At 38.6% G+C, this 12297-nt stretch overlaps 1 protein-coding gene across 2 annotated transcripts in view; it reads right to left on the bottom strand.

Moving 5' to 3' along the window:
• Positions 1 to 1644: 1644 nt before the first annotated feature.
• The window catches only part of adcy1a (adenylate cyclase 1a), a 54764-nt gene continuing 44111 nt past the window's right edge, over positions 1645 to 12297 (bottom strand). For both annotated transcript variants that reach the window (XM_083563289.1, XM_083563290.1), the window contains 6 exons: positions 11405 to 11521; positions 7980 to 8126; positions 7540 to 7638; positions 6350 to 6464; positions 4919 to 5043; positions 1645 to 4841 (listed from right to left, as the gene is read on the bottom strand). In XM_083563289.1, coding sequence (XP_083419415.1) covers positions 4530 to 4841; positions 4919 to 5043; positions 6350 to 6464; positions 7540 to 7638; positions 7980 to 8126; positions 11405 to 11521 — 915 coding nt within the window. In that variant the 3' untranslated portion in view covers positions 1645 to 4529. The remainder of the gene's footprint in view (positions 4842 to 4918; positions 5044 to 6349; positions 6465 to 7539; positions 7639 to 7979; positions 8127 to 11404; positions 11522 to 12297) is intronic.

Below are 12297 nucleotides of genomic sequence, written 5' to 3'. Positions count from 1 at the left end.
ATTACCTTTATAAGCAAGCTCAAAAGTTTTAATCTCCCTTGACATGCTGTAGTTCATTTATTCGGATATGCCCTGAGGTGTCTATTGCCTATAAACCAGTCGTCACTTCCATAGGGGCAAGTAGGGCTCAGCCCAACCTTATATTGTACACTTTATTGGGAACACCTGTACACCTATTCATTTATGCAATTATATATATTTAGCCAGTTGTTTAGATGCATAAAATGATGCAGATTTATGCAGGTTCAGCACCGTCTAGTACTCTTCACATCAAACATCAGTATCAGGGAAACAAATGGGTTCTCGTGAGTGTCTTTAATCGTGGCATGATGTTTGGCTACAATAGCAGAAGACCACAAGGGCTGCACTGAGTTCAGGGCAAAAGGGCGACTATGTATGGAATAGTATGTTCAAATTGCAGATATGTTTTAGATAGTCAGGTGTCCACTGAACATTTTTTTGTCCATGTAATGCATATGCTTTTTGCTTCCAGGAGTTAAACCCAAAAATTCAAAGTCTGTGCTCTGATGTGCAGCTAGAATGATCAACACATTTTGTGCACCAGGGCATCCTGGCCCAAAGCTTTTGTCTTTGCTCTTCTATGAACTGCAACAGTGAAGGGTGAGTTCTCGGTCTGATACAATATCTGAACACAAACTTAGAACACCCTAGTCGGTAGAACTAAATAAAAGGAAAGGCACATGTAAAACACTAATAGAGACAAAATCTGGAGAGATGCAGAGCCTTGATAAGACATCTATGTAATGTAAGCAATTTAAGACTGTTAGATCCAGAACTGATTGTTATTTCTTTGGGTACTAAATACTAAAATTCTGGTCTGTTGCATTTGTAGCAGCAACTGCACTTCTGTGTACCCAATTGGTTTGGATCTCACACCTCTGTGGGGCAACTCCCTTTGTTCAGCAGAGAAAATGTAAACGATACCCTGCGAACAGTATGTTCAGTAGGCAGCATATTGGCCACAGTTTATCCGAAACAACAATTGGATTCCCCCAAATCCCCTTTCTGTCCTGTGTTATCATTGCTGCACAAACATTGCAAACATTTTATACTGAGTAACTTCATCCTACATCCGCTGGTTTTGTTTATGCAACCGAACTTTGAAGGAATCATGTGAGTACAGGCAAGGACACCTAAAGAAGGTCGACTTCTGCATCAAGTGTTTAGTCTATGAGAAGGAGATGATTATCTGGTGAATGCTGGATCCATGCACCAAAAATCTGTTTCAGTGCTAGCTGTAAGTAGACCATGTTTTTGGCAAGCTCTAGCAACTCGAGCCAGCACTGTGCATTATTTATGCAAGTGCCGTACCGAAGACAATGAACACTGGCCCTGGTTATGTGGCAGCAACATAAATTATGCAGTCTATTCAGTTTTATATAAGGATGTAGTGATGTTGATGTTGATGTTGAAGTACAACCCTAATTATTGCTTTTCCTAAAGGTTTTGTAGGATGCAGGGATAGAATCAGCGACAGTAAATGACACTTGTTTTGCTCAGCTTTACTTGTTTTGCTTTTTTCTCTGGTCCAATGGTCACCTGACTCAAGGACACAGCTATTACCAAAACAGGCTGCAATGACACAATGACACAACATACAGAAACACTCAACACTAGGTGAACTCGGGCTTTGTCTCTTTCTCTTATTGTCATTTTATTCCAGAACAGTGCAAACACAAGTATAAAAGATCTCAATATGAAATTTACATTCACATTTATCAACATTGCAATCAGGACATTGCAACCCCAAAAATAGCACATAGATTTAAGGGTATAAGTAAAATACTTTCAGTTTACTCTGCAGTAGATTCCATACATGTCTTTTTTTTCTTCTTTTTTTTTAAAACCCGTATCATATATGAAAATATCTAATTAACATGAAAATCGAGCGTATTTACTGTGAACATTTTATGCGTTATTAAAGTTCTAATATTTAGAATGACAACATATCAGGCCACTGTTTTGTATATAGAAAATAGATTTTTATGTGGCTACATTTGTTTGATCATAAACTCTGATCTAGGCATTTTCAGAGATAAAATGAGTTTGGCTTTTCTATAATGACTTTCATATATATATTTGTCATGTAGAAAGATAAAATGTTATGTAAGTTTTTAAAATTCTGATAATATATCCATTTTTTTGAGTGAACAAATGTTGATCATAAGAAGTGCAACAATGCTCAAAGTGTAATTATGTGTCCAATTACAAGCTTTGAGAACTTTGTCTTTAATTAGGAAAGAATGTATCACCCAGGGCTAATGTAGATTCAAGAAAATATAATTCCCCAAAACCCAGGAGAACACACCCAACATTGAAACATCTAACCCCAAAGATTTACAGGAAGCCAAAACTGTACCCTTAATGGATACAGTGCATATAAAACTCTAGATTAGTTTAAAAAGTAGAATCATACACAATATCACAAAATTGTGCTACAATAGAACACTGGAATTGATATGTTGTTAACAAAATGTGTTGGCACAAAGGAATACACCCAAACCAACAACCCCTGGATAGAAGGCAGTCACCTCAAGAGCCAAAAAAGGCAGCAATGCTACAAAACTCTTAAGCTTTCTCCAACACTTCACAGCACCATGCATGGAGGAAAAAAAAAAAGCAAACAAGCTGTCGATAAAGGTTCGAGACTGAAAAAACACAGTAAAAGTGAACAAAAGGCCACTGTTCTACATTCATGCAGTGCAACTAAAAAATCGTTTCTAAATAATACCCATTACACGTTTCACCCTTTTTGTTCTGTTTTTTTTGCATTAGTCATGCATTAGAGTCACATTGCACTTAGCAAAAAGAACAAGACAAGGTAGAACTGTGGCATGCGAAGAGGGACATGCAGAGCAGCAAGCTTGAAGCCAACTTCATTCCCTAGGCATATTTGGAGAAAGTTACGATAGCATTTCACCAAGAAATTGAAATGCAATAAAATAAATATGATACTAACTGATCAAATACACTTTAGGACCACAAACCAAGTATCTCAGAGGCCCTTTGTACAGTATACCCTGAACGCATGACGATCCACATATTCTGAGTATGTATGACGGCAACCACCACCTGACTGTACCATTTCGAATCTAATACCGGTTTTATCCTGTGCAAGCACTCCTTCTTGTACAAGTGCCAAGACTAAATCCCCTTGCCACCAGCGGTAGCAAGATCCAGCTGAGTGTTAGCCTACTTAGAAACTCTGAATAGAACAAATATCACAACTGTTTCCACAAATAAGTACAAGCCATGTGAGCTATTTTCAAACTTATAAAAAGCTGCTCATTATCCCCAGTGGACACTTAAGTTTCCTCCAGCTGATTCTTTATGTGCAGCTAAGCCACTGTTTTACATGCTGATTTCACATGCACAGCTAGGGAACTTCAGTGTCTGTGTAAGGTGGGTATTCAAGACAAAAGCTTTTTTTTCCTCTGTATTTGTGTTTGTGCCAGACTCCATATCTCCATCATATTAAAAGGTCAAAGAGCAGCAGGAAGTGTGCAGTGACGTCAAGAACGTTCCTTTCTCAAAGCACCAGTGTGTACACTTTAGTGTTTTACTTCACCGGTGTTCGGAGCCCACGGTTTATCCCATTGTTCATGATAACAGGATGCTATTTACATGATTTTAGCCCCTGGATGTACTGGATCATCTGTTCACTTGCTCGAAAAAGGCAACAAGAAGAAATACTTTGAAAGGATACGAGTTTCAATTTTCTGTACATCGATAAATGTTTTTATAAACTTTTCACCGACTAAACAGAACACGAATGGGGTTTTGTGGGGTTTTATGTCATGCCATGGGCATTGACTGTCTCTCCCTGTCATGAACTCAAACACACAGATGTAAAATACAGCGCTGATTACGTGATAAATGTTTGGTCCCCACTGCATAAACATGCTTTGAATGGTTAATGCCGTGGCATTAATTTCAAACCATTACTTATTATATTTGTAGGCAAGTAAACACACACACACACACACACACACACACACACACACACACACACACACACACACACACACACACACACAAACCCACACACAGAGGAGTGTGTGTAGCTCCTTTGTTGGTGTGAAGCTGCCATAACTCTAAAACACACGCTCCTCTTTAGGAGCCCCTGATATCTAGCTGGACTGAGGAAGACTCTTTAAAACGGATACACATGTACACACACACACACACACACACACACACACACACACACACAGACGCACACACAAACAGACGAACCTGCTCGTTATCTTTGCATGTGTCTGGGGGGGGGGGGGGGTTATTCTCTGCATGAGAGATTTCAATGTCTCATCTCTCATAAACCTCATGATCACCCTTCGGACGGCGAAGACTTCTATTTTACTCAGTTATACTTTGCTTTTTCTCAAGCCTTCTCAGTGTCATTGTGTTCTTCGGTGTCCTCCAGTCGTCCCCTCACTCCTTCACGTCTCACTCCCCCTTGATTTGCTAACAGGTTGGTTGCCATAAAAGTGCCTCCATCTTCATGACAGTCACACCTCCATCTCCATGTCGACTGAGATTGAGGGCAGGTAGAGGATGCTGTTGTTGGAGGAGGTGGGACCAGGGCCAATATTCTGTGCTTTGACTCCGTAACTGGCAGCACTGGGGGCATGGCTCAACTTGGTCTGGATACATGGGCTTTCATGGTGCTCCAGACTCGGGGAGCAGGATTGAAGCAGACCTTCCTGCGACCAGCTCTCTAGGAAGTAGGTGAGCATTTGGCCTTTGCCTTTTACGCTGACCTGACCACGGCATAGAAAGCGGTAGTGGCCAGTGAGGAGGCGGAAGACGTCTTCGGTCACCTGAGAAACAAGATCTGATTGTGGGTTTGCACTAATCTTTTGTATTTTCACACATTTGTGTGTCTATGTGTGTTTACCTGGATTTTCCCTTGTACTCCTGTACTGTCCATCCTGCTCGCCACGTTCACTGTGTTTCCCCAGATGTCATACTGAGGCCTACGAGCACCGATCACTCCTGCAACCACTGGACCTACATTAATACCTGAACAAACAAAATCACAAGGAATCCTATTCTATAAGGAATATCATATATTCATCTATTTAATACATTAGGGTTTTTAGGGTTAGATTTAGATTAGATTAACATTAATTATCTAAGCTTCATCAAAAATTGTGCCAATAGAAGGTCTTTGTAAGGGTGGTGTGTGTGTGTGTGTGTGTGTGTGTGTGTGTGTGTGTGTGTGTGTGTCATGCTGAAGAGTCATAAATGTTTATGGATATTTCTGAAAGGATTTGGAATATTTGGGCAGAGGAAAAACGTCAGAGAATGAATGTGCGTATTGTTGTGTGTATCCTGCAGATGTACTTAGGATGTCCTGTGCATGGCCACTTTAGTTCTCTGGCTTCACACATATCACACACACTCAATCACATGTTTCGGTTTATGTCTGTTGATGAATAATAAATGATGAAGCAAAAACTTGAGACAACAATACAAATTTGCAAAGAAGGAAAAAAAGACAGAAATATGGCATTGGCAAGTATTTAGACCCTTGCGATGACACATAAAATAAAATAAAAAATTGTTGAATCCCACCTGTAGCAAGTTTCATTGATTGGACATGAAGTGAAAAGGAACACCCGTGTCTATATAAGGTTTAACATCTTAGAACCCTTTTCTAAATGCACAGTTTGTCTTTTTTGCAACTCTGAAGCGAGATTTTGTGTTGCACTAAGGAGAGATTTTCACCTGGCCATTCTGAGATAAAGTCCAGATGGGCAGCGTGTTTCTGCGATGATCAAAAAGAGGATTTGCTTTGTGATTGTGCCATTTGGAGTGTTTATTGCTGATAATAATAATAAAATAGAAGTTTGCAGCATTTTAGTATAAGGCTGCAACACAGCTAAATACTGACTCTGAATGCTTTCAGCAGCATTCCCTAATGGCAGTGGCCACATTCAGCAGAACAATGCACCCTGCCACACTGCAAAAAAAAATGTTCAGGGATGGTGGAGAAACATGACAAAGATGTCATAGTGTTAACCTGGTCTATATATTCCCAAGATCTTATTAAGGATACTTGGAATATGCTGGACAAAGTAATTCTATCTAAGAAGGCACGATCACTTACAAGTCACAAAATCTAGAGGTTCAAACCATCCCTGGGATCACATTTCCAACCATTTTAATGAACATTGTCAAAAGTTATTGAACTCTTTCTGCATTTTTTTGGATTGTCCTGGTGTCACATGACCGGCTGATTAGATAATTGCATTCATTTCCTGGTGTTCCTAATAAAGTAAACAGTGAGTGTAACTCTGATATTTAAGAGAGCCATTTTACTCACCCACTCGAAGCACAAAATCGTTGTATGACTGGTAGTTTATCGCATCTAGAACTTTGAACATCTCTATGGCAAAGTCGGCCACCGTGCATAAATGTTCAAAAATTGACTTCTTGGCCTATAAGGAAGAGACCAAAGAAGAATAGGCAAAATACATCTTATATAGAACATAGAAACTTACATTAGACAGACTTTACAACAATGATATTTCAGAGGAACTCTTAAAATAAAAATAATAAATAATACTAGACATAATACATTTTATGACAGAGTTAAAAAAAATTTGTGTTACAAGATATATCAGGAACATATACTGGGATTTATCAGGTAATAAAGCTTATTAAATTTTATTGACTATTTAGTATTTACAGTGATACTAATTGGAAAGTTATTTGAGGAATGTAAACCTGGGCCTACCAATAGGTTGCCATGTAATGCAATGTATACACGAATGCAGAAGTGTTTACTATAACACAAGCAAGACAAATCCAACATCAGTAAGCAGAATTCATATGTAATCCAGGCTTAGGTCGGGCGATAGGCAAACAACACAAACTAGGCAAAACAAGAACGTGAACGTGAACGTGATACCAACACAAGATCAAGAAAACGGAAGATGTGAAACATTAAACAAAAGGCTTGGTAGTCGCAGTGTGCTGAATGAATTACTTACACACTGACACAAAGGGGTATTTAAACACAAACTAATCAAAGGGCAAATCAAAAACAGCAGAGAACAACAGACACGTGAGGGGAAATGAGAAATGACAAGACAGAGGCGGAGATATAACATGAATGAAAACAAAAGCATATGACTATGAACACAGCAACATGGAAGTGAGTATTAGCGATGTGACCTGGCACATATTACACAATGCCGTGTACAGAGCGAGGGGGGGAATCTCAGACATAAGTCCTGAACATGTAATTTTAACCCACTAAAATCTCTAACACGTTTAACATTCACGTTTTAAATGACTAAGAACGGAAACTTGAGAATGTTCAAAACTAAAAATCATAGTTACTGATAGTAATCTCATATGCCTTTATCATATAATGTTAAAAAGCTTCCTGGGTACTAAATCATTCCCTAATCATTTGCATTTTAGTTGCGATTGGTTCAAAGTTGTGAAATTTAGCTTATACATATGTGACGCTCCAATGAAACATTCAGTGATACACTTTTTGTGTACCTTAGAACCAGTGGTAGGAACAAGGCCCACTGCTGCCATGTAAGTGCTGCCGATAGTTTTAATCTTCTCAATGTCCTTAAAGCACTCTTTATCCAGCAGCTGCAGAGGCAGAGGGACAGAGAAAGACAGAACCAACTAAGCAACTGTAGAAATGGCAAAAAGTAAATAAAAGTAAATTTTGTTATACATGAACATTTTGCCCCTACAGATAATTAGTTCTATACACAACAAGTGTTTAATGACCCACATTTTGTCTACTTTTATTGATCCAGTGTGCTTCATATCAATTCACAGAGACACAGAGTACATTTAAATGTTTGAAAGTGGAGATAACTACAGGCATCAGATATTTTGAGAAATCTGTTTATGTACCAGAAATGCCATTTGTACCACAGTGGCCTATTGACTCCACTGTGTAGTGTATATAAAAAGAATCTCACTGCATCGAAATCTGCGATGATCTCATTGAGGAGCCGCAAACACTCTACACCCATGTTGTTTCCATCCAGCTCAATGTAGAAGTCATTGAAATTTGGGATGGAGGCGAACAGGACGCCCACCTGAGAGTAGGATTGATAGTACAGATCCTGTAAAAGAGCAAAAAGAATGTCCATCAGAACCTAGTGCTGCCTTGTGCGGTTTTGCTGTAGTATATTTACAGGAGTTTAAACAAACTCCTGTAAATATTGGAAGAATATGATTAATTACACACAATAAGAATGAAGAAACGTGCAAATAATCAGTAATATTATCAGGCGTAAAACCTCATTATAGTTCTGCATAATATCAGTGTGGGTCTGTTAAAAAAATAAACTGTCCAACAGTCATATGAGCATGCACGTGAGATAGTTGTACATAAGAGTGGTAACAAAACATTCCAGGATGTTTGTTGACATCACTTCCCAGGGAGAGGCTTAGATAGGAATAGAAACCGGCAAAACATATTAACCCTTCAGTTGCACTGAAGGCCATATTGTTTACTACAGAAAAAGGAGACAAGTATGTTCACCTGTAAATTTCAGTTTTTGGAACTGAACTTTCCAAGCTCAGCTACAAATCAGGTGCACTAATCCCAAACTTGACCCATTTACACAACCATAATACAGCATCATCGAAGAATCTGTATTAACCCTTCACCTAATATCTGAATGAACACTGCAACGCCACAACATAGTGGAGACACTGGGAACTGCAGCAGCCTGAATAAAGGTAATACCAGCAACTTAACCAGATCATAGGATTTTTTCAATCAAGTTAAAGGAAGATTTAAGAAGAAAATACACATAACAGCCATAAATGTTCTTATTAAGGAAGCTAATACACATCACAGCCATAAATGTAATTGGATTTGTCATATGATTTGGTTTGTACGGTTTTAGAAATTTTGAAGTAGCAAAAGTGAAAAAGAGCATATTAATGGGTTTTTTGTGGAACAGAAATCAGGTGAAGTAGAAGGCCTTTACAGAAAGCTACTCTAATGATGCTAGCTGACACAGTTTCAACCACTAGATCAGATCAGATGCACCTTTTAAGTTAAATCTGCAGATGTCGAGGCCCTAAGAACTGTCACCTCTTTTTTTTTTATCATTTTTAATTTGTGGACACACATTTCCATGACTCGAGTGGAATCCCACATACATCTATCCATCCACACATTGGGACTGCCCTAATGTTGCATATGCCAATATCATCCATGACTGTGTCATCTAAATAGGCAGCAGTGAATGTGATCATAATATAATCACAGTATGTTTATAAAATGCAGTCTATTATTCTGTAAAATAGCAAGTGTACCAAACAGCCAGTGGCAGTTCTTATTGAACTCTACTAATAGGAAATCTTGTATTGAATCAAAATGAGGCACATCCAGACAATCGAGAAGCTCTTCTTTATAGGTAATTGGATAGGCATTGAAATTGGTAATTGTGTTCACCTTGCAGAAGACATATCTGGCTGGACACTGTAAGTTTAAGTCACTGAATGATGTCTCTATTAGTACAATCTCTAACATTCTCTCTATTGTCTCCTCAACCATTTATCCTTTTTGTTCATGTGATCAGTAATAAGAAGATTTCTTTGTCGAATATACATTACAACACAGTTAAATTCTTTTTCTGCACATATTTCCCACATATTGTTAGGAAGTTGGGGTCAGAGTACAAGGTCATCCCTGATCCAGCTAGGAAACAGTTAAGGGTCATTCTCAAGGGCCCAACAGTGGCAACTTAAACTCCTAATCTTCCGATTAGTAACCCAGAGCCTTAGCCATTGATCCACTATTGCTCCAATATGTCTGTTTACACACAACCACACCAGGAGAGTGTATCAATGTGGAGTTTATGCACCTAAATAAGGGAAGAAAGATATACAAAATTTAGAATTTAAAAATGCTAAGCTCTGCTCTCTGTGACGGTGAGAAATAGTCTGGAAATTGGACTGGAGTGGAATCTAATGTGAACTTTCTGGTTCCAAACTCATTCACTACATGGCAAATTCTATTGCTTTAGCAACAAGGATCACTTCTCATCACTCAAGAAGGCTGAAATGGTGAATCTACTTTGTTTCCCCATTCTTTCACAATACCTTTTCCTCAGCAGGCGTCCTTAATACAGACTTCCTCAGCTCATCATGTGACACAGGGAGCCCTTGCAAGTCTGCAAGGGGTGTGTGCAGAGAGGGGGGAATGCAAACACCAAAGGCGTATGTCCATATGTCCTGCTGCTAGCTTCCCCCTGCCAAGGCCACACAAATAGTATGTTGCTTTGTTTGTCAAGACACACCCAGACCTAAATAAGCTGCACAAGCCCTGACCAATCAGCACCTGAGATTACTGAGTGGGAAAAGTGGGGACCAACTGCCACATTTGTTTCATGCATTTGGCCCTGATATAACATTATTAGGATTATCCAAGGATATGTGTACAGATCCCCAAATGAAACCTCACATTCATCTAATAACACAAAACATTTAAATAGTCTCTTTATAAAGATACTGTTTCTGAATGATTGTGAATTCTGTCAAGAAGATATTCCGTATATATCAGCCATTGAGGACACCATATTGATATTGTCTAGGCACCTTGGTTCAGAACGATACCTGCCAATGCCTGTCCTTCTCTAAAATGTTTTAGCTCTTCAGTGTTGGAACGCTTATTTTACCACCTAATACACCCTAGCACTAGTGACAAAAAAAGCCTTTCAGACAACGAATCCTTGTAGATTTGCTGGATGCTTTGTATCGCTTCACCAGTTAAGAGCGTCCACCAAATGACTAAATACAAATGTCAACAACTACACAGACATAAACACAACCAAACACACAAATGTAAATTTCAGCACTGTTTTGACTCTAAATGTCAGTCTGACTCTAAATGTTGTATACACAGGCTCTAAGTGGTTGATCAGTGTATATTTGCAATTGAAAGGCTCAAACAACAAAGCTGTGTTTGGCACTCAAAGATCCTGGTGAGTCATAGCACAGTCATGGTGTTTGACCTGTTCTGACTAAATTGACCATATGATTGTTTCCTTCTCCCGAAAAGAGAAATACACTGATATAGAGTATAAGGGGAGTCATAGTCATTGCAGGTTTCATATGTACTTTTAAACAAAGAGTATTTGTAAAAACACACTTTACCAGCAGAAACCCTTAGGTGAATGTAGTTACTATGAAAAACTGAAAAATGTCAGCAATATAATTGTTTTATATATATATATATATATATATATATATATATATATATATATATATATATATATATATATATATATATAGTGAGTGGCCTCTGTAAAAGCGAGTTAAGCTGGTAGGGGTGTGATGAGTTGGATAAAGTGTAAAATTGTTCCTGCAGAAGGTGTATTCTAACCATGTTGCGTGGGTTAGACTGGAGAAAGTGTTGGGCCACATGGGCAGGGAGCAGGTTAAAGAGAATCCTCTTATTGTCCAGCTTCACTTTCTCCATGTCATGTTTGTCCTCTTCAGCCTGGAAATCGCACACACACACGCGCACACACACACACACACACACACACACACACACACACACACAGAGAGGTAAAATATGAGTGTGAATGATCTCTACATTTTCACCCGCAAGCATTGCAAAAAAGTAACATTTGAATTATGGAGAGCACTGAGACTAATAATGGCATGAGCTTGTTCAGCTTTTTTTGGGGGGCAGCACAAAGGTGTTGTGCTTCTGCCTCACAACTTTGGGATCTTGGTTTGACCCTAAAATCTGTTTTCTGTCTGTGTATAGTTGTGCATGTTCTGCACATGTCAACTCAAGTCAAGTGTATTTTTATAGCGCTTTTCACAATGGACATTGTCTCAAAGCGGCTTCAGGAATTAAGGTAAATGACATGTTCCAAATGTGAAATGTTCCAATTTCTAAGCTTTCCAGGATTGGTGATGCTATATTGCCTATAGATGTGGATGAGTGTCTGAAGATGCGTCTGCAGGGTGTTAGAAACTGAGTGAGGATTTTTCAAAATGTAAATACTTTTCGTAATAGTCCACAAGGGGGTACTGTTCATTAGCAAGTCAAGTCTCTCCGTGTTTATTTGTCGAAATGCTTACATTTATATTAAGATTAACTGAAAATTTGGCCTCAGGTCTGCTTGTGTGCTGGGTAATAAATGTCACAAGTAACCTGATTGACATAATTAAAAAATACTAGCACTTTTACTTAATGAAATAAACTGGAATTAAGCTCTATAGTAGGTCAAGATATTCCTCTTTAACCCACTTAAACTATAT

The sequence above is a fragment of the Silurus aristotelis genome (assembly GCF_946808225.1).
Source record: "Silurus aristotelis genome assembly, chromosome: 15".
Taxonomy (NCBI): domain Eukaryota; kingdom Metazoa; phylum Chordata; class Actinopteri; order Siluriformes; family Siluridae; genus Silurus; species Silurus aristotelis.
The sequence above is the reverse complement of the archived record's forward strand: the minus strand, read 5'-3'. Positions and strand labels throughout refer to the sequence as shown.